Here is a 23765-nt window from a genome sequence, read left to right on the forward strand (position 1 = left end):
CCCAGATATAAATGGCATTACATGGGGGTCAGTAGCCTATGCATGTCAAACTGGGCGTCCTTTTCAAATGTGGTCTCTTGCCCTGAAAATGAATTTTCAGGGCAAGACCTCGACCTCGCGCGTGCGGACTCGGCCCCCAGCCTGGTACGCTAGTCAAAATATGGCCCTTGAGGAAAATGAATTGGGGAACCCTGCACTAAACCCTGTGTGAGTGTATTTGTCTTTTTGTACGTCTGTGGCTTCTTTTTTCACATTATTATTGCATACATCTTTTGGACCGTTTTAATTTTGACTTTGTAATGGCAGTCAGTGGTACTCGGCTCAAAGTACCTTGCCCAAAACATGAAGTCATATGTCAATGTCATGGATATATGCATAGGAGGCCTTAAGTATGTTTCACCAGTTTCAATTGAAACGGGCCTCCACCCTCAGGGGGGCCTCAACAAAATAATGATGTCATAGGTATATGGGGGCCTCATATTTGGTCTTGAAACGGGCCTCCAGATTCCTAAGGCCGCCCCTGAGAAAACACAAACACACCAAGCTGGCCATAGGGGGCGCTAGCTCCCCTCAAAGAGCCAGAATGCAAAATGCTTGTCATTCAGCCTCACTTTGAGTTGCTCAGTGGACTGTCTCTCACACAGCGATATGGAGAAAAATATCACACCCGCGTGACGTGAGCGGCACTGTTATCACCATACATCATATTCCGTGCTCAGCTAGTCAGCTTGAGCACATTCCGTGCACGTGCGCACGCACACACACACACACACACACACAGCCTCAAAATACAACACAGCTCAGTGTTAGGGAACGCTGTAGCAATTTGCAATTTAGGCATTTAGCAGACGGCCTTAATCCAGAGTGATTTACATTAAGCAAGAACAAAAAAGCATGGGAATACATCACATAAAAAGCATTTATCATGAAACATGCGTAAGCTAAGAACGTAACAGTGGAATATCTATATAATGAAACTATATTATAAACTATACATATTATACTATGCTATACGTGTGGAAGACCCATAGTTCCATAGACCCCAAGGTAGCCGCAATGAAGTAATAAATATAGCAATAGAGTTCAAAGGGGGCAGATGAAGAACAGCTGCACTAATTGGCGTCGTTAAGGCGTGCATGGCAACAGTTTGTGTCTCGTGTGATGTCGCACCAGAAGATATATAAGATGATGCACCGTGTTGAAAATGACTGTAGACGTCGAGAGAGAGAAGATACAGACAGACAGACAGAGCGATGTTGTCTTGGACCATTTCCAAAGCAGGAGGACCAAAGCGAGCCTATCATGCTGCTGTAGCAGTAAAGAACAATCTGTATTCCTTTGGAGGCTGCTGTGATGGATGGACCTTCAACATCATGGAACAGATGGATGTCCATGTCTTCAACACAGTGTCTTTATGCTGGAAGAAGTTACCTCCAGTGGAACCTGGAAGAGACGGCCACCTTGAGTTTCCATCCGGGCGCTACGGCCACACAGCTGTGTTGGTTGAAGATACCGTCTACATCTGGGGAGGCTGTCCTTACTGCAATGTGCTTTATGCATTTGATGTCGACGCTCACAGATGTTTCCAACCCAGGGTTTCTGGGACTGTTCCAGAGGAGAGGTCCTACCACTCAGCCTGTGTCTTGAGGAAGGTCATGTTTATTCATGGAGGATTCACCCATCTGACTGCATGGACTAATGACATGTACAAGCTGGACACCAGCACAATGGTCTGGACTTTAATTAACACCAGAGGAACTCCACCTCCTGCTACATCACGTCACTCTGCTACCATCATCGGGACAAAGATGTTTGTATTTGGAGGCTGTGGGGGTCAGTACTACAACACCATCAGAGTGTTTGACACAGAGACCAACCTCTGGCTGGACACACCTTCTACACAGCTTCTACCAGAAGGACGCTGGATTCATTCAGCCTTTACTACCTACCATGGAGAGCTGTACATATGTGGTGGTCGCTGCGGTAACAAGGACTTTGATGATGTGTGGAAATTTAGTCCAGAGACCTTCTCTTGGAAGAAGGTTGAGCCCAAGGCGAAAGGACCATGTCCAATGAGTGGTATGTGCTGTTGCATTGTGGGAGATCGTATCATCCTCTTTGGAGGAAGGAAAGGACATCACACTATCTCTGATGAGCTGTTCATCTTAGACTTGAGTCCTTGTCTTAAGACATTATGTAAGCTAGAAGTTATTCAGTACGCTCTGGACCAATCAGAACTCCCTCACAACATCAGGTGGGAACTGGCAGCCATGGCAACCAACGACCACAGACGACAACGACAACAGACGACAACAACAACAACCGAGACCACATTCCAGACGAAGGAACAGCAGACAGATCAAGAAATGATGGATCAACATCTCATCCCACCTGATGGTGAGCCACCTCTCAGCATCTCTTACTGAGATTCAAACCTCAGGAGACTCCTTCTCTCCAGACAGGCTCTCTAACCATTCAGCTAGGCATCAAACAATGACAATTGTTCCGTCCAACACAATGCGGTGGAAACACAAAGTCCTGAAAGGACTTGGTCCTTTATTGTTAGTTTTTATTTACTTCTCCTTCTGCCAAAAATAATAATAATCGCGAAACTCGGCCTACAGAAAAAACAAAACTCTTAAGGGCGACTGTGGCTCAAGAGGTAGAGCAGGTCGTCCAATGATCCATGGGTCGGCGGTTCCAATCCCGGCTCCTCCTCCTGTCTACATGTCGAGGTGTCCTGGGGCAAGACACTGAACCCCCAAATTGCTCCCGATGTGCTGGTTGGTACCTCGCATGGCTTCCGCCGCAATCGGTGTATGAATGTGTGTGTGAATGGGTGAATGTAATGCACAATCTATGTAAAGCGCTTTGGATAAAGGCGCTATATAAATGCACCATTTACCATTTCATCTGGTACACGGCAAGCTAAAAGGAATCAACACACCAGCACGCCAGAGACCAGAATACTTCAAACCCAAACAAATAGTTAAAAATAGAACTACAAAACGCATGTTGGAGATTAAACAACAGATAACAGCCAGCACCAGCAACTGTGTTTATTTAATCACATGTGAAAAATGTGGCTTACAATATGTCGGAGAAACGAGTAAAACAATAGCTGCAAGGCTGAGACAACACAGATACAATATTAACAATGCAAAAAAGACAACTAAAAGGATTGTTCAACATTACATGGCACATGGCATTGAAGCTCTAAAAGTATCTGGACTTCAACACAATCCCAACTGGACAGTAGGACAAAGACGTTTTAATGGAAAACGGTGGATTAAGAACCTCAACACGGATTTTCCTGGAGTTTTAAACATGCCAAAGTATTAGACAAGTTGTTTTGATTTTGTACCAAAACTCCACAGCCATATACATGCTAAACACAGCCAACAATCAATGGAAATCAGACTTTGAATATAGGGGACAAATTAGCACATTCCACACCAAGCCAACCTGGGACACGAAGCAAGAGTGTACAGTGCACTGAAGTCCCCTCAGTCAACCCCCGCCACTCTTGGCCCTCTCTCTCTCTCTCTCTCTCTCTCTCTCTCTCTCTCTCTCTCTCTCTCTCTCTCTCTCTCTCTCGCTCACTGCCTTGCTCTCTCCCACAATGTTAATGTTAGTAAAGTTACACCTATTTTATGTAAATAACATGGTAAAATGTGCAGCATTGGGAGGTAAAGGGGAGACACTTTAATTGTGAAGGGATGACAGGATGAGGAAAGGTGTTGTTGTTGCTAATTGTCGAGAGTAACGGCTGCGTGTGATATTGAACAGTCAAACTATTCGTATCAATATACGGCTGTATCAACAACATAATGATTTCATAGGTATATATGGGGGCCTCATATTTGGTCTTGAAACGGGCCTCCAGATTCCTAAGGCCGCCCCTGGATATATGCCATAGCTGACAGAATTCATGGACTTGCCCAAAAGATGTAGTTCCGGCCCAGCTTGGTGGAGATAATGCTATTAGGCTAGGTCTCAAGCGCCACGACTGATTTCAGAGATTTAAATAGTGCGTTTCTCACGCTTGTTTTACCCCATTTCCCGGCAACAACATTTTAGTAACGAGTACTTACTGACATGCAGTTATGTCAATAAAGTCCAGTTATGTCAATATGTTCAAAATAAAACAGCATAACAGCATATCGCCCATTAAAGGGATTGTGACATTAAAAAAAAGGTTTTGGAATTGTTCTTGTTTTTTTTAGGTTTTCTAATCTCAATTGCACCCAAAAAACATGAACTTTTAACATTCAGTAGATTTTCTGTGATCTGGGGTTTTCTGGCTCAAACAGGTGCTCTGATTTGCCGGCAGTAAGTGACATCACTTACTGCAAATCCCATATATGTCAATGGGATTTGCCAGCAGATGTCACTGTTTCACTGTGTTGCCTGTTTTCATTGTAGCTCAAAAGGCCCAAAAAACCCCAAAGAAAACTTCAGACCACAGAAAATCCACTGAATGTTCAAAGTTAAGGTTCTTTGGGTGTAATTGAGGTCATAAAACCTAAAAGAAAAAAGAAAAAGAAAAATAAATGAAAATGAATGTCATAAAACCTTTAAGTATGTCTTTATGTTCAGTAGCAGCTAGTCTATTTTTTTACTTGAATTTTAGTTTAAAGCTTTACAGAGCAGCACGTGTGTTATGTAATGGTATGTATCATTTTAAACATGACAGTACATTGTTCAAGTGGAACAAGTACATTGTTCCATGTTATAGTTTCTCTCAAGTATCTCCTGTAGTACCTCTATATGCCACTAGAGGTACACCTATCCCCATTTGAGAAAGCCTGCTGTAGTCTGTAGAGGCCTGCATGTCTTTCTCTTGGCTTGTAGATAGAGTTTTTATTAAAGATAGAGTTTTTATTAAAGTGTCCTACATCATAAGATGCCCAGCCCGCACGGGCTTACAAGACACTCACAAAAGTGTACATAATACATATACACAAATAGACAGTTAATCATGGATACATCGTTCTCCAACGTAACTGCCATGCCTTCTCTATAAATTTTCCAAAAACTTCATTACTGAACAACCAATTTAACATAAAACACTCAGACATCCAAAACAGATATGGGTTCCTATCCTGAATTTTTTCAAATAAAACGTCTCTTAAATCATGGTATAGTGGACAATAGAAAACAAAATGAAACTCATCCTCCCAGGTCACAAAGAGCACACAGTCGCTGCTCCTCAGGAACGCCAGTATATCTGCCAACCGGCTTGTAACTTTTAGCACTGCACAATTCACCTGGTAAAGTCACAATTCACCTGGTATTCACCTGGTTCTTCTCTTCCCTCCATTCATCCTTCTCTCCATCCATCATCCCTCCTTCCTTCCTTTTATATAGAAGTGTCTATTTGTACGTCTCTAAATGTTTTGATGAATTGAACATGGCGGACCCTCTTGTAAACAATTGTAATGCTTAATTGGGTTGTCCACTCACAGTTAACAGTCTTTGTATTGAGTTTGTGCTTGAAATGTACTGTAATTCTGCAAACTGTTAATAAATATTTCAATCAATCAATTCCTTCTCCACACAGAGTGTTTAGCAGCCACCTGGTCAGGTTGTGTAAGCTCCGCCCATCTCTAGTGGTGGACCAATCCCACGAGTTGCTGGAGTTCGCTGGCACCACAGCCAATGTCTACAGCAAGGAAGACATTTACACACACGTTGTAAGAAAGATTTTGTGCACGTGTGCGTGTGTGCGTGTGCATGTAAGGGTCTGTCTATGTTTTGTATGTGTGTGTGTGTGAGGAAGTGAGAGAGAGAAAGATAGTGCTGAGGTTTGGATGTATTAATGTATTAAATTAATTTGTATTTGTATTCTATTTACTATAGACCTACTAGACCCCAAGTAATTACATCTGACCACAAAAGATGACAAATGATGGCCGCCAATTACAGATATCTTTGGGGGTCCTTGACATGAAAATCTTTGAGAACGACTGACACAGAAACATAGGGTTTTTCAGAAAACTGTCATGATTTAGAAGCCATTTGTAGAATGGAACTTAGGCCTAAACGTGTTAAACTGTAGAAAACCTAGGCCTAAATGTGTTAACCCATTCTGAACGGGAACCCATTTTGGTGTTAGCATCATGTTGTGCTTTAGCTATTGAAAAATATCAGATGGTGGCGCGCTACGAGCTTGTAGGTCTGCTTTTTTTGAAAAATCGAAGAACGACTGACATTTTTAGGTCAGAATGGGCTAATCAGACCAGTGTGTGTCCAGTGGAAACCTTGTATGAATCTGATCTCAGGTCAGAATATGTCAAACTGTAGAATGGAACTTGGGCCTAATTAAACTGAACTCTTCCAGGTGTGCGTCCTGGGGGAGTACCTGTCCGTGTCATGTGACTCTCGCTGCTCCGTGGAGCTCATCACTTCCTGCTTCGAGGCGCTGGAGGCGGTCCTCTTTGAGGTCACGTCGTCTGCCCCGCCCCCCGGAGAGGCGCGCCCCGCCCCCAGGGTCATCACCTCTCTGATGAGCGCCCTCGCCAAGCTGGCGTCGCGATCACATGACCTCATACCCAGGTGACGACATGAAAATATCATCCTTTAGTTGAATACTGGGTACATAATCTATCCCTGTTTTGGGCATGCCAAGCCCAACACACACCGGCTCCGTCCGACGCGACGCGTTGCCGCGCGGCGCCGCCTGTTAAATAGAACTGGTTCTATCGGCGCGCCAGGCGGCGCGCCAGCGTGCCGATAGGTTCATTGAAAATAATGGAGGCGGCTGTTTTGACGCGCGGAGGTCGCGGACGGCGTGTGATGGGCTTCATTATAGATACAAATGTTAATGTATTTGACGATGGTAAAAATACATATTGGGAGCTTGTAGATCAGCTACTTTCACTGTTTTTGCGGGGACATTGTGTGATGAAGTATGAAACAGGCCTTGAGTAGTTAATAAAATAAATATGTGTGTTGATACTGTATGTTAAACATACATTCTGAATGAGTACGCAAATTAAATGTGGAATTATGTTTTAATTTAAAACAAAAATTTCCGATACCGATATGACATTTTCATGGCCGATTTATTATGGATGATTCTGATTTTGCTACCGATTAACCCATTTTGGTGCTTTAGCTATTGAACAATAGCAGATCTACAAGCTCATAGCGCGTCACCGAGTGGCGCGCTATGAGCTTGTAGGTCTGCTATTTTTGAAAAATCGAAGAGCGACTGACATAGAAGGCATTTTTAGAATCTGATCTCAGGTCAGAATGGAAAACTGTCAGGATGTAGAAGACATTTTTAGAATCTGACCTCAGGTCAGAATGGAAAACTGTCAGGATGTAGAAGACATTTTTAGAATCTGATCTCGGGTCAGAATGGGTTAACAGTTTCCGTGCTTTGAATGGATTACTCCAGGTTAATGTCGCTGCCATATCGGAGATACGCGACTTTTGTTTTATGTGTTTAATCCGCCGCAATGTAATAATTAAAAAGAAAATCCGTCTTCGCCGCAGAGAAAGAGTGTAGATGCATCTGTTTTGATGAGGAAACGGAAATCGTCACATGCTGTGGGCTGCTAGGGCTTCTGGGAAATTGAGGCCAATGTAAACGAATGGGGTTCAACGCCTCATGGAGGAGGGTCCTGTGCTGCGTCTTCCGGGTGTACCAAGATGGCGGGTGGTCCAGCCGTTCATAACAAACGGGGGAAGCTTTTTTCGCTCGATTTTCGCGGATTAAAAGCCCAAATAATTCAGCGTATGCTCTAAAGGTAATACAACAATCTCGGCAGTGAAGGGGGGTTGATTAAAAGTCTGATAAATCGTTTTCCGCAGTCAAACTGTTAATCGTGCATCACCAGTGATTATACTTCAAGGGTTTTATGTTTTTCCTGTGCGTGTGTTTTCCAGGGTGTCTCTGTTCCTGTCCAAGCTCCGGACGCTGACCAGAGGCGGGTCTTCCGTGGCCTGGTGCTCCAATGAGGAGGACCTCGCCGCCATAGTGACCCGGGGGGAGGAGCTCTGGTCTCTGCTGAAGGTCCCCAGTGTGGCTCAGAGTGTCCTGACTCCGCCCCCGTGCGTCACCGCCCCTCAGTGGCACAGAGACTCTAACGTGGCCATGCCCCTTAGACTGAGGGCACTCACCAGCCTGGTGCACCCCCCACTGAGACCCTTAGACTGAGGGCACTCACCAGCCTGGCGCACCCCCACTGAGACCCTTAGACTGAGGGCACTCACCAGCCTGGCGCACCCCCACTGAGACCCTTAGACTGAGGGCACTCACCAGCCTGGCGCACCCCCACTGAGACCCTTAGACTGAGGGCACTCACCAGCCTGGCACACCCCCACTGAGACCCTTAGACTGAGGGCACTCACCAGCCTGGCGCACCCGCACTGAGAGACACACACACACACACCCCCCCCTTAGCCATGTCTATCCACTTATCTATCCACATGAAAAATTATTCTCATTCTCCACATTTAGAATCTTAAAAGATGGAGGAGTGCTGTGGGGTTTTTTTTTCACCCCTAAAACATGAGCGTCAGGTAATATGATTCTATTCGATACTATGATTTATATATATATATATGATGCTGAACTACATTTACCACACAGGACTATGACTGGATACTGAACTACATTTTGTTATCGACTACCTTTTCAATCACACACCTTATGTGACCTGTTTCACGTTTTTTGCCAATAAAGTTGAGTTGAACTCTATAAAAGCATTAAATCTTGTGATGTCGACTGAAACAACTAGAAACGTGAGATGAAATCTCCACCGACCCATGGATCATTGGACGACCTGCTCTACCTCCTGGCCCACTGGGGGCAGCGGTGGCCGAACGGTTTGCGGAGCGGTCTTGATATCGGAAGGTCGCTAGTTCGTATCCCCGGACCGGCACGTTAAAATGACCACCGCTGAAGTGCCATTGGACAAGGCATTGAACCCCTACCATGAAATGTTCTATGAGCAGGGCCTGGCTGTAAACAAGTTCTTGAGCTTAGTCCAGTTACCCTGGGTAAACATGGTACCTTTCCTTAGTCCAGTTACCCTGGGTAAACATAGTACCTTTCCTTTCCTTAGTCCAGTTACCCTGGGTAAACATAGTACCTTTCCTTTCCTTAGTCCAGTTACCCTGGGTAAACATAGTACCTTTCCTTTCCTTAGTCCAGTTACCCTGGGTAAACATAGTACCTTTCCTTTCCTTAGTCCAGTTACCCTGGGTAAACATAGTACCTTTACTTTCCTTAGTCCAGTTACCCTGGGTAAACATGGTACCTTTCCTTTCCTTTGCCCCCCCCTTCAGAAACCATGGACTCCCAGGCTCAGCAGAAAGAGGTAGGCCTGTCGGTAGCGGTCATGGCTGCCAGTTCCCACCTGATGTCATGTGGGAGTTCCAGCTGATCCGTAGTAGTATTTTGAAGTATGGTAATGATTACTTATGCCTGTTATGGCAGTGGTGTCAGATTACATACATGTATACATAGGGGCATTACCTTTAGTCCACCCGACACTGAAACATGTCATCATTACGTCACCATCGATAACCAATTATACCCTGGCATTGGTACATATATTCACCACGTCATATGCTCATACTGTATGTCTGTATATGTATATGTCTATATGTATGTAATTTGTGAGTTGGTTAGTGGTATAATGTGGTTACTCGGGTGGTTTGATGCGTATGTCCCTTGAATCCACCCGACACTGAAACATACCATCATTACGTCACCATCGTAAACCAATTATACCCTGGCATTGGTACATATCTGGGACATAGGCTTCGTAGCATGACGGAAAACATACCTGCACGGTCTGCTTTCGTATGTCCCGTGCCAGCATATGTCTGCTAAGGGACATTGGTACATATCTTCATCACGTCATGGGACATATGCTTCGTAGCATGACGGAAAACATAACTGCACGGTCTGCTTTGTGCCAACATATGCCGTCATATCATATGCTGCTAAGGGACATACGCATCGTAGCACCTGACTGATAACATTACTTGCACGCTCTTCTTGCACAAGTAACAAGTAAGATCACCTGTACACCTTCCAAAAGACAAAAGCCCTGTCTTCCTTGGCTCGGCTCTCCCGCGCTGGCACATCCTGTCAATTCAGGTGCAGCAGTTTAACTTTAATTTGGGGCAAGCTATACAGCATTTAGGAAACCTTTATAGAAATTGTATTAGCATTGAACCCCATGCTGAGTATCACAGCTATAGTGTCAACCAGTGTGCCCTGGTACTGCAATAACACAATAACAACATGTCAATTGGGCTTTTGGGATTTTGTAAACCTGTCAGCCATCTTCACAAATTGAGGGATTCTGCATGGCTCGAGGTTGATAATGAATTAGGGTGTCATAAAGGTGATCTGTGCCAAATGTCATGTTTGCATCACCAACTGTGCATTAACCATGAACAGATGTACATTTATACAGTTTATTGGCAGCCATATTGGAAAACATGCCGCCATATTGGAACCTAATGTTACTTTTTATATCATACTTGGTAGAAATACCTCCAGAACATATTCTCTTACATCAAAATGAGTGGAAATAAAAATATTTACAGCCCCAGCAAAGTGATATAGTCCAAAACGTATGTCCAGTTGCAGCCATTTTTGAAACTCACGGGCCACCTTGAAAAAAATTGAAATTCTGCGTGGCCCGAGGTTGATTATCGATTAGGGTCATATGAAGGACATCTGTGCCAAATGTCATGCTTGTATCACCAACTGAACTATCATGCATTGAAAACCGCTATTTCCCGCCTAGCTACTGGGGGATTCCGAGACGTTCCAAGGCCAGTGAGTCGATGTATTTCCTCCAACTGCGCCTTGGTCTGCCCCGGGGTCTCCTCCCAGTGGGACGTGACCCTTGGTCTGCCCCGGGGTCTCCTCCCAGTGGGACGTGGTCCTTGGTCTGCCCCGGGGTCTCCTCCCAGTGGGACATGGTCCTTGGTCTGCCCCGGGGTCTCCTCCCAGTGGGACGTGGTCCTTGGTCTGCCCCGGGGTCTCCTCCCAGTGGGACGTGGTCCTTGGTCTGCCCCGGGGTCTCCTCCCAGTGGGACATGCGTCGAGGACCTCCCTAGGGAGGCGCCCGAGAGGCATCCTAACCAGATGCCCCGAACCACCTCAGCTGACTCCTTTCCAGGCGAAGGAGCAGCGGTTCTACTCTGAGTCTCTCTCGTGTGACTGAACTTCTCACCCTATCTCTAAGGGAGACGCCAGCCACCCGTCGAAGAAAACTCATTTCGGCCGCTTGTATTCGTGACGTTATTCTTTCGGTCAGCAGATACATAAAATGCATAAGAGAACGAAATGTCGTTTCACTGGCTTTTAGTGTGCTATACTGTAGTTAAAAGAGAACTAAAATACTACCCATTCTGACCGGGCACCCATTTTGGTGTCAGCATCATGTTATGCTTTAGCTATTTAAAAATAGCTAAAGTGGCGAGTGGCGCGATACGAGCTTGTAGGTCTGCTATTTTTGAAAAATCGAAGAGCGACTGACATTTTTAGAATCTGATCTCAGGTCAGAATGGGTTCATCAGACCAGTGTGTGTCCGGCGGAAACCTCGTATGAATCTGATCTCAGGTCAGAATGGGTTAAGGACTCATGCCACCATGCCGACGCCATGCTGCCAGGTCCTGTCTGTCAAAGTCAAAGTCGTAACGATTTGTCACACACGTTACCACAGTGAAATGTGTTCTCCACATTTGACCCGTCTCTCTCGGAGCGGTGAGCCGCAGCGTGCGCCGCGCTCGGGAATCATTTAGTTGATTTGACCCCCAATCCCACCCGTTGATGATGCTGAGTACCAAGCAGTCTTTAGTTATAGACTAGAGTTCTCAAACTCTGCCCGAACACGACCAGGCCCGACCCGACATTTTAGGGCCGGGCCGGGCCTAAAATGTATGCTATAATTAGTCGGGCCGGGCCTAGGGCCTGATCAGTTAGGGTCCAGTTAGGGCCGGGCCTTAATTTTCGGGCCCGATGAGAACTCTAGTTATGACCCGGCCGGGGATCGAACCCCCGGGCGGACAGTCTAACCACAACTTAAGGTCACCGTCTGGACACTGTCAGTGATGGAAGAAGTATTGGCCCTACTCAGATTAGTACAATCTACTCGGAAAAGTACTGATTTCTGTGACTGAAGGTCGTATTTACTATGAAAAATCCGCCCCACCATCATATCGTCTGTCACGTCACACCACCATATATATGGTTGCCAATCCATCATGCCTTGTCACATCACGCGACATCATGGAGACCCTTAACGCCTCCATATATGGTCATGCCTCATGACATCACGCCCTGTGACACGTCACGCCACCATATATGGCCATCTCTCCATACATGAAGATCACGACGCTGACCATCTAACCATAGATCCGCATATATGGAGCGGCCAGCAACTCTTGTTGATCTGACCTCATCAAACCCTGTACACTCAAGACACACGGCCAGTACAGAATTAATTCCATATGTTCATTCCGACGCCCCCATAAAGCGGCGGCGCTCTCCCAGCAGTCTGCCGTCACCCAGGCGGATACGTGCGTGCATCGCCCTCGGGGCGTCTTACTATGGTTTTAATTAGGCCTACTTTATATAATGTTTATCATGTTTATGTTAGGATGTATGCAATAATGTAGTAGTAGCAATATAAAGTATCCAACAATGTAAATACTCAAGCAAAGTACAAGTTCCTGAAAACTACATTTAACAGTTTGGACCCTTTTCCCCACCTAAAGAACTTTGGTTCTGGAACTGGTTCTGTTTTTTGGTTTTTGGTTAGTTTGGTTAGATCCAACTTTTAGGGATCTGAACCAATTAATTTGGTATACAAAATGAGGCTGGATAAAAAAGACCCCGGTGAGTAATACTTTCCATGACTGCATGGAAAGGAGTTGCGTTTGCATTTCTTCCACCATGTAGTAAACGCCGCATTCGTGGTCTGGAAAGGGCAGTTGTTTTACAGACGGGGTAAATGGGCAGGGGCTGAAGCCCCCCTTTGATGTCTATGTGTGCACGTCCCTGATTGAAAGGTCAGTGTTTTAGCCTGGCTGATTGAAAGGTCAGTGTTTTAGCCTGGCTGATTGAAAGGTCAGTGTTTTAGCCTGGCTGATTGAAAGGTCAGTGTTTTAGCCTGGCTGATTGAAAGGTCAGTGTTTTAGCCTGGCTGATTGAAAGGTCAGTGTTTTAGCCTGGCTATGGTGTCCTGTGTGACAAGTTGTTTACTAAACAAGATCTCTTGACACTAGCAGTAGCATGGGCGTAACACAGTTAAAGAGCCTTAGATCATAACAATAGAATGTATACGACACAGCAAACACCTTACAGTGCCAGATGTCACAGTATAAATGTAAATGTATGTTGTTGCTTTTATATAAAAATAGAAATAAACACATGCACTAATGTAAACTGTGGTTACAATAAACTAGACCAGTCCGTACGATGCGTGAGCTAACTAGCATGGTTTGATTGTTAGCATTCCTCGTTGAAGCATGCATTAGTGCAAAGCAGGTACATTTGACTGTAAACACAAAAATAGACGAAACACACCTTTAACAGCAGATATACAAGCGACTAAAGCCTCTGTGCATTTGCACGCTTCTTTTCATGTCATGATTGATTGATTCAGCGACGTAGAGTCTGTGGGGGCCACGGGGCCATGGCCCCCATGAAGAATCCTAGGGCCCCTTTCGGCCCCCATGAAGATTTTCATGGACATTTTACATTTACATTACATATTTTCTGGGAATTCCGAACATTTTGGACCTCTCCGCCGGCAATCTGAGAATCCCATCGTCAAATATTCGGGAAAACAGCGCCTCCCCTGTTGTTCCTCAGGCAACAGTCTGTCTTGAGAGACACCGGCCGTCCAAGAGGTGTTAAAAAGTGCTAATCGGGTTTCTTTTGTAGTTGTTTCTTGAGGCGTGACATAACACTGATCGAGAATTCACCAAAGAGACCTAACCACAGACTAGTGAGACTACACACTGACTCGAGAAAAGACCCATATCGTCCAAAATAGGCTGATCAGTCGCTGTCTGTGTATAGGCTAATTCATTGGTAAAAGTATGCTAAATAACAAATTTTTAGACCATTTGGGAAATAAATAAATAAATAAATCCGCGGCGGCGGCCTCGCTTCGCTCGGCCGCGACAACTTATTTTTTTCCGCGCTGCGGCGGCCTTGAGGATTGATCAAACTCTTCGGCTCTGGATTGATTGGTTTATTAAGTTTGCAGAATTACAGTACATTTCAAGTACAACTCAATACAACTGTTAACTGTGAGTGGACGGCACCATAAGGCATTACGTCAGGTCTTCTTGTTTACGTTAACGTTAGAAACGACACTTTGCAACGGCAAATGAATGCACTTTCGCTGGTAGAAATGTTAGCATTTAGCAATTATAGATCCCCTTGATGTTAGCCAGAAATGAACAATGTTATCTCAACAATGCAAAGCACAGTCAATGAACACAACACACAGTTACTACAGGGCTCGGCCCATGAGAACGTCCGACCCTCTCAAACAATAATGTGTGGTGCGGTTGCACGCGACGCTCCACTGTGTCACGAGGTCCTTCAATCGAGGCTGTGGTGTTAGCGTTGACTTCCTTCCTCGTTGTCATCGCCGACCTGTCACTTCTCGGCAATGGACGAAACGGAAGCAAAGAGGCTACCAGCCTCTTGCTTCTGATCTGATGTTTAATGTGAATTATGTACCAAAGTTTATTTGTAAGTAATGAAAGTAATATGACATCAACTCCAATACATCTAACATACAACCCCACAATAAGACTCATAATTGACTGCAGCCAAACATTTGTAGTCCTGTCATGGCATGTTTAACATGCAAGTGAAACTCACACACAAATCAATGGACAAAAACAACACAAAACTGTACATTATAGTAGCTGCACAGTACTTGTAAGAGGAAATTGTTTGTTTGCTTGGTATTTCTTGGTATGACGCTATGAGCCACCTTGCAGATACACAAACTGTCAACACTGAAACACAGCGAAAACAGAAGACTTCCTCGGGTAGGTGTAACGCTAATAAATGTCAGGCGGAAAAGAGCGATAAAACACAAAGGTTCCGCCCTAGAGAACTTTGGTTCCTACCTAAATAAATAACAGAAAAATACTGCACTGACCGACACAGAGTTAGAGCTCTGTAACATGATGGGTAATTTGTATATGCAGGTGTGATTTATTAGCGTGGGTGTAAATAGGCTATAGCTGTTGGGATTTATATTTAAGTGTATGATGAAGGAGGAATATGCATTCAACAGGGTACTGTAGATGTGCCCAGAGAGGCAACACGATTCCAACGAGCCCACCCCCGTCCAAAACGGTTGAGAAATGACAGAGTTACCATTTGGGGGTCCCTGGGGGGTCCCGGGGGGTCCCCGAACCTCCAAAACCTTGATAACGCCCCCAGGGGGGGCGACACGATTCCAACGAGCCCACCGCCGTCCAAAACAGTTGAGAAATGACAGAGTTACCATTTGGGGGTCCCTGGGGGAGTGGGGGGTCCCCAGTGGTCCCCGAACCTTGAGACCCCCAAAGACTCCCCCAGGGGGGCGACACAATCACAACGAGCCCACCCCTGTCAAAAACGGTTGAGAAATGACAGAGTTACCATTTGGGGGTCCCTGGGTGGTCCCGGGGGCCCCTGGGGGTCCCTGAACCTTGAGACCCCCAAAGACGCCCCCAGGGGGGCGACACAATCACAACGAGCCCACCCTCGTCCAAAACGGTTGAGAAATGACAGAGTTACCATTTGGGGGTCCCTGGGGGGTCCCGGGGGGTCCCAGAACCTCCAAAACCTTGAGAACGCCCCCTGGGGGGGCGACACAATTCCAACGAGCACACCGCCATCCAAAACAGTTGAGAAATGACAGAGTTACCATTTGGGGGTCCCTGGGGGAGTGGGGGGTCCCCAGGGGTCCCTAAACCTTGAGACCCCCAAAGACGCCCCCAGGGGGGCGACACAATCACAACGAGCCCACCCCTGTCAAAAACGGTTGAGAAATGACAGAGTTACCATTTGGGGGTCCCTGGGTGGTCCCGGGGGGTCCCTGGGGGTCCCTGAACCTTGAGACCCCCAAAGACGCCCCCAGGGGGGTGACACAATCACAACGAGCCCACCCCGTCAAAAAACGGTTGAGAAATGACAGAGTTACCATTTGGGGGTCCCTGGGGGGTCCCGGGGGGTCCCTCGGGATCCCTGAACCTTGAGCCCCCTAAAGACGCCCCCCAGGGGGGCGACTCGATTCCAACGAGCCCACCCCCGTCCAAAACAGTTGAGAAATGACAGAGTTACCATTTGGGGGTCCCTGGGTGGTCCCGGGGGGTCCCTGGGGGTCCCTGAACCTTGAGACCCACAAAGAAGCCCCCAGGGGGGCGACACAATCACAACGAGCCCACCCCCGTCAAAAACGGTTGAGAAATGACAAGAGTTACCATTTGGGGGTCCCTGAACCTTGAGCCCCCCAAAGACGCCCCCAGGGGGCGACACAATTCCAACGAGCCCACCCCCGTCCAAAACAGTTGAGATTTGCACCCTAAGCAAGGGTTTAAGACAGTGGCCAATGGAGAGGTGTCTTACATCTTTTCAGCGTAGGCCCCGCCTTCTGAACTTTCACCCCTCACACAAATAATAAAGAGAGAGAGAGGAAAAAAATCGAGACCAAAGACATAGGTTTTGAGAGAGAAGGCGTTTTGCAATCAGAAAACAAAAACTTTCATTCGCAAACGAGGAAAAAAAAACATTAAAAACATTTTATTTAGCACAACACATATTATTATTACCCAAACATTTTACCAAGTATTTTGTTTTATGTAGTTTAAACAGTTTTTCCTTATTTTTTTTAAGTTTTGTTCTCAATTATTTTTTCTTTTCTTTCAAATCTTTTTTTTTTTTGCTTGCAAATATATTTTTTGATTGCGTTTTTAATTTGTTTTCATTCAAAACTATTCTTTGCTCTGTTTAGATTTTTTCTCTCTCAAATGTTTTTCTTTTGTTTGGTTAATAAAGACACAAATGTAACTCCATATAGGTTGAAAAGTGGTGAAGTGGTCCTTTAATGCGCCCTTTTTAGGCTACCCTACACGTTTAATTATTACATACCGTAGGCTACTTTTGCTTACTTTACTTGCTTTAGCCTTTGGCAATGGAAACATAATGTTTTTCATACCAATGAAGCCCCTTTGACATGAATAATTGAAAGTTGAGACTCTTGAGAGAGAGAGACAGACAGACACTGCAAGCGTGTGTGTGCGTGTGTGTGACTGTGTGTGTGCGTGTGTGTGTGTGTGTGTGTGTGTGTGTGTGTGTGTGTGTGTGTGTGTGTGTGTGTGTGTGTGTGTGTGTGTGTGTGTGTGTGTGTGTGTGTGTGTGTGTGTGTGTGTGTGTGTGTGTGTGTGTGTGTGTGTGTGTGTGTGTGTGTGTGTGTGTGTGTGTGTGTGTGTGTGTGTGTGTGTGTGTGTGTGTGTGTGTGTGTGTGTGTGTGTGTGTGTGTGTGTGTGTGTGAGAGAGAGAGAGAGAGAGAGTTGTTGTGGGCTCGCGGGGAGGGGTTGTGTTGGTGCGTTATCAGCCATGAGGGAGGGAGGGAGAGAGAGAGGGGAGGGAGGGTTGGTTTACGGAACATCCTGCAAACATCTGACTTAGTCGGAGGAACAAACCCCACTTTTTCGAGCTGCCTGGATAGGATAGGATACTAGTGCCACTGACACACACACACACACACACACACACACACACACACACACACACACACACACACACACACACACACACACACACACACAGCTCAGCTCTTGTTTACGCGTCGGGATAGAGGCCAGTCCTACTTTGTTCCATGCTGCCAACTGAGGAGTTAAATGAAGTGTTGTTGCTGCTCTGGTTTATTAGTGTACAGTCTGTGCGTTCGATGCCTTTGCTAGACTCGTGTTTATGTTCGGACGCACGGGGCTGGGACTGGGACATCCGGAATGGGGGATCCGTAGGAGGAGGCGATAGGACGGCACCATGCAGCGCACCGACATGGACTTTAGGAAGACAACATTTGGAAGGTAGAGTGAAGTGAACTTTGCTGGGAATTTGAACTCATGTTTTAACCTATAACCGCCGTACTGATGATGCCTCGCTATAGCTGGCACTCGGGGTCTGTTTGTTCCGTTGGTGTGTGTGTGTGTGTGTGTGTGTGTGTGTGTGTGTGTGTGTGTGTGTGTGTGTGTGTGTGTGTGACAGCTCCGATGTGAAGCCATGCACACTGACTGATGCGCTGCGGGGCAATCAAACGGATGTTATAGATTAGTTGTGTGTGAGTGCATGAGTGAGTGAGTGTGTGAGTGTGTGCGTGCGTGCGTGAGTGAGTGAGTGAGTGCGTGCATGCGTGCACGCATAGGATGGATCAGCATAGGATGGATATGAGTATGACTCATGGATGGAGGGTAACAATTGAACAGAGATTAAAGTGATAAAACAACTACCTCATTTAACTAACATTGGTATAACTTATTGTCATGATGAACATCTGCGTCCCTTTTCACTTTTTTCCCCGTGTGACTGTTTTTAGTCTCTCCAGCCTATACCTGTCAGTTACAGTTATTATTATTATTATTATTATTATTATTATTATTTATACCTGTCAGTTACAGTTTAAGCCTATAGGCCATATATAGTCCATTCATTGCGCGCGTCAGTGTCATATGCGACGAAAATAGCCGATCTACAAAGACAGATAATTTTATCCAGTATCCACGTCAGTGGTTCATGTCAAGGACCCCCAAATTGACACTATAATTAGCCCGCGGACCCCCATTTGAACAGATATGCCCAGGACCCCCATAAATAAGAGAAGATTGTTTTTTAGCAGTGACTCTCAATCCGTTTAGTTTCAAGGACCACCCTGCACTTTGACATGCATTAAGTCTTATACGGACCGACCCCATTTAATGGCATTTCTATCTCTGGGACCCCCAATTTATATAGTAAGATCAACGTTAATGTCACTCTGAGAGAGCGTCCATTTAAGGGTCCATTTGTACACTCAACAAACTATAGCTGGGCTGGGTCTCAATGACCCCTGGGGGTCCACGGACCACACTTTGGGAACCACTGATCTACATCATGCTCCATCTTTGGATCCATTATCCCTTTCTCTTTCTTTGTCTCTCTACTGACCGCAGCCCCCCCCCCCCCTCCCCCCCTGGTGGAAGATGTTAAGATGTGACTGCTAGTATCAGTAGTATGTAATGGAGAGTTGGTGATGATCGTGAGAACCAGATTGTGTGAATCCCCCCCCCCCCCCCCCCCCCAGAGGAGGTGAACTTGATCTTCTTTACTGTTCAAGGAACAGCCCTGGAGTCATAATAGAGACTGTGCACGCACACACACACACACACACACACACACTAGCTATACTATACCTACTATAGCACAAATAGTTGAAAAACAATAAGGGAGAAAAATACGTATAGAGAAAAGTGTGCGAAAGAAAGAGAGGTGATCGGTGTTCTGATTATTATAACAATGGCTCTGTATCCCTTTTCCCTCTGCTTCGGTGCGTCTCTCTAACACATCTCTCTGTCACACACACACACACACACACATGCACAGTCCTGTCATAAACGATTAGGCTACATCAGGCGGCTTCATTTAGATCCATTGACGGGCCGCACAGTACTGTACAGTGTCCACAATGACACCATTCATTATCAGACCGTATACAACACGGTCACATCCTCAGTGTTCATTATCAGAGCGTAAAACACGGTCACATCCTCAGTGTTCATTATCAGAGAGTATACAACACGGTCACATCCTCAGTGTTCATTATCAGAGAGTATACAACACGGTCACATCCTCAGTGTTCATTATCAGAGCGTAAAACACGGTCACATCCTCAGTGTTCATTATCAGAGCATATACAACACGGTCACATCCTCAGTGTTCATTATCAGAGCGTATACAACACGGTCACATCCTCAGTGTTCATTATCAGAGCGTATACAACACGGTCACATCCTCAGTGTTCATTATCAGAGCGTATACAACACGGTCACATCCTCAGTGTTCATTATCAGAGCGTATACAACACGGTCACATCCTCAGTGTTCATTATCAGAGCGTAAAACACGGTCACATCCTCAGTGTTCATTATCAGAGCGTATTCAACACGGTCACATCCTCCGTGTTCATTATCAGAGCGTATACAATACGGTCACATCCTCACCGTTCATTATCAGAGCGTATACAACACGGTCACATCCTCCGTGTTCATTATCAGACCGTATAACACGGTCACATCCTCAGTGTTCATTATCAGACCGTATACAACATGGTCACATCCTCAGTGTTCATTATCAGAGCGTATACAACACGGTCACATCCTCAGTGTTCATTATCAGAGCGTATACAACACGGTCACATCCTCAGTGTTCATTATCAGAGCGTATACAACACGGTCACATCCTCAGTGTTCATTATCAGAGCGTATTCAACACGGTCACATCCTCCGTGTTCATTATCAGAGCGTATACAACACGGTCACATCCTCAGTGTTCATTATCAGAGCGTAAAACACGGTCACATCCTCCGTGTTCATTATCAGAGTGTAAAACACGGTCACATCCTCCGTGTTCATTATCAGAGCGTATACAACATGGTCACATCCTCCGTGTTCATTATCAGAGCGTATACAACACGGTCACATCCTCCGTGTTCATTATCAGAGCGTATACAACATGGTCACATCCTCCGTGTTCATTATCAGAGCGTATACAACACGGTCACATCCTCAGTGTTCATTATCAGAGCGTATACAACACGGTCACATCCTCCGTGTTCATTATCAGAGCGTATACAACACGGTCACATCCTCAGTGTTCATTATCAGAGCGTATACAACACGGTCACATCCTCAGTGTTCTGTACGAATGGGATGCTCTATTTGTCGAAGAAAAAAGTGGAATGTCCGTCAAACACGATATAGTTCTGCTCCCTGTCCTTTTCATTTCAACCTAAATACAACGTTTCGGGCTTTCTCAAGTTCACTAATTAATTAATAATATCTCAAACTTATATAGCGCTTTTCTGAGTACCCAAAGACGCTTTACATGTGGGGGGCTTTACAGAGGTAACAACAAAAAGAAAAGGGTTATCTAGGGAAGGCAATATTGAAGAGGTGGGTCTTGAGGATGGTTTTGACGGTTTGTAGGCTGGGGGCATCTCTGAGTGGCTTAGGGAGGGCATTCCACAGGGTTGGCGCAGCAAAGGCCAAAGCTCTGTCACCCCACGTACGGAGTTTGGTTGGTTTCCTAAGACCTGAAGTCGTTTTGGGGACTAGTTTCACATTTAATTTGAAAGTTCTGGCAGAAAACGTGTATTTACCGGTTGTAGCTTTTCCATGAGCTGCACACAGACAACATTCTCTCCGGCAGAAGGGGCCCGGAATGAGTGCAGGACTGAACATATCAAAACATCCTTTAGGAAGCACAAATAACACACCTGTGTGCTTGAAACATCTGTTCCCAAAGGAATTAAGTTTTCATAATTTCAGTCCAGCTTTTCTTTGATTTTCTTTGGTTAAAATAAGTGTTAAAAAGCTCTATATTGAGATTATTGCTATAGACCAGGGGTGGGCAACTTTGACGATGGAGAGGGACACTTTATTTCCACACTCACTCCAGAGGACCACTATAGTTCCACACTCACTCCAGAGGACCACTATAGTTCCACACTCACTCCAGAGGACCACTATAGTTCCACACTCACTCCAGAGGGCCACTATAGTTCCACACTCACTCCAGAGGACCACTTTATTTCCACACTCACTCCTGAGGACCACTATAGTTCCACACTCACTCCAGAGGGCCACTATAGTTCCACACTCACTCCAGAGGACCACTTTATTTCCACACTCACTCCAGAGGACCACTATAGTTCCACACTCACTCCAGAGGGCCACTATATTTAAATCCAAATAAATTGGACACAAAGAAAGACAATAACATTTTAATACTAGTCATTAAGCGACATATGAAGTAAGCAATGTAATATATCAGTATTCTGGTATTCACCTGAGGGCCATATTACGTGACAGTGAGGGCCGCATGTGGCCCCCAGGCCGCATGTTGCCCATGTATGCTATATAGACTATAGAGTGTCCTATCAGTAACAGGATGCAGACCTTTTCTGCATCCTGTTACTGATAGGACCGATCCATATGCCTGTGTATTTGGATTTAATACATGAAATGTACTGTATGTAAGATCACAGAAATTCTAGGGCTATTAACAATTATTGGGAAAGATTATTATTAGGAAAGCCAGACCATAATGCCAGACAATATCGTTGGCTCCTAGGAGAGCCACAGAAAAAGTGAAACCAAGAGTCACTTGTCCAACGGACAAGTACATTTTGAATGCACTTCAAAAAGATGTATAACTTGTCCCGGACCACAGGACAAGCCTTAATGTCGCTGGGTGCTTTGTCAGCAGTATACAAACAATCAGCAGATAAAACAAATAATAAAATAAATAATATACAATATATTATCGGAGCTTATTTATAATGTTATCATGGCGGATAATTATGCTGTCATAATTCCTGATATCGGGCCGATAATTACCGTGCTGAGAAACCCTGCAAATGTAACACTTGTACAATACACTGAAAGGATGAATTTTAACACAGATGTTTTCCTTACCATGAATCATTCATCACCATGGGGACCTTTTTAAAGATTTACTTTCTGCCTTTATTGATATAGTTTCAACTAGTGGAGATTGACAGGAAAGAGGGAGAGAGAGAGAGAGAGAGAGAGAAGGGGAGAGACAGCAGCAAAGGTGGTCATGAACGGGACTCGAACGCGTGACACGCTGTCAGGCCAGAGCCTTATCCCATTCTGACCGGGCACCCATTTTGGTGTCAGCATCATGTTATGCTTTAGCTATTGAAAAATAGCAGATCTACAAGCTCATATCGCGCCACCGAGTGGCGCGATACGAGCTTGTAGGTCTGCTATTTTTGAAAAATCGAAGAGCGACTGACATTTCTAGAATCTGATCTCAGGTCAGAATGGGTTCATCAGACCAGTGTGTGTCCAGTGGAAACCTCGTATGAATCTGATCTCAGGTCAGAATGGGTTATATGTGGCCTGATGCAACCTGGACCGCTAGGCCAGCGGGTTAGTTTCCAGGTAACATTACAGGCAGTGATAGATCAGGGAAAGTCAAGTTTATTGTTTATTGTTTATAAGGATCCCCATTAGCTTTTGCCTTGACAAAAGCTAGTCTTCCTGGGGTCCGACACAGACAAACATTTAACATTTAACAAAGGCAATACTTACAATTGTTTACAAACACTAACTCAAAATAAAACATAGTAAAATAAAATATAAAATAAGAAAATAAAAAAACATAGGAGAAATAAAAAACAAAGAAAAACATAGCAAAAAAATCACTTTCAACACATTATACATTTTGAATTATTATTTTCCCAGGGTTACTGCAGTATGGTTTACATAAGAGTGACAAGACAACAGATAGAAAGATGAAAGAAGAAGAAAGGAAAGACATGCGGAGAACAGTGAGAGGAAAGAGATAGAGATAGAGAGTTCTTTAAAGGGGCTGGAAACATTGTTGGCTACGTGTAATCGACAGAAACGCTGTCAATGGGCACGGTGGCACAGTTGGTAGTGCTGTCGCCTCACAGCTAGAAGGTCCTGGGTTCGATTCCCGC

General features: G+C 45.2%; 3 protein-coding genes across 5 annotated transcripts in view; 2 read left to right on the forward strand and 1 right to left on the reverse strand.

The window, feature by feature from the left end:
• ap5z1 (adaptor related protein complex 5 subunit zeta 1) overlaps positions 1 to 8624 on the forward strand; it is a 37226-nt gene extending 28602 nt beyond the window's left edge. For all 3 annotated transcript variants that reach the window (XM_083779749.1, XM_083779750.1, XM_083779751.1), the window contains 3 exons: positions 5564 to 5696; positions 6344 to 6558; positions 7897 to 8624. In XM_083779749.1, coding sequence (XP_083635875.1) covers positions 5564 to 5696; positions 6344 to 6558; positions 7897 to 8167 — 619 coding nt within the window. In that variant the 3' untranslated portion in view covers positions 8168 to 8624. The remainder of the gene's footprint in view (positions 1 to 5563; positions 5697 to 6343; positions 6559 to 7896) is intronic.
• cdc42ep1b (CDC42 effector protein (Rho GTPase binding) 1b) overlaps positions 1 to 23765 on the reverse strand; it is a 232022-nt gene that overhangs the window by 90596 nt on the left and 117661 nt on the right. The window lies entirely within an intron of this gene.
• The window catches only part of LOC310869163 (monocyte to macrophage differentiation factor 2-like), an 18291-nt gene continuing 12505 nt past the window's right edge, over positions 17980 to 23765 (forward strand). The window contains exon 1 of the mRNA XM_083779774.1: positions 17980 to 18091. Coding sequence (XP_083635900.1) covers positions 18048 to 18091 — 44 coding nt within the window. The 5' untranslated portion in view covers positions 17980 to 18047. The remainder of the gene's footprint in view (positions 18092 to 23765) is intronic.

The sequence above is a fragment of the Protomyctophum parallelum genome, assembly GCF_964188405.1.
Source record: "Protomyctophum parallelum genome assembly, chromosome: 13".
NCBI lineage: Eukaryota > Metazoa > Chordata > Actinopteri > Myctophiformes > Myctophidae > Protomyctophum > Protomyctophum parallelum.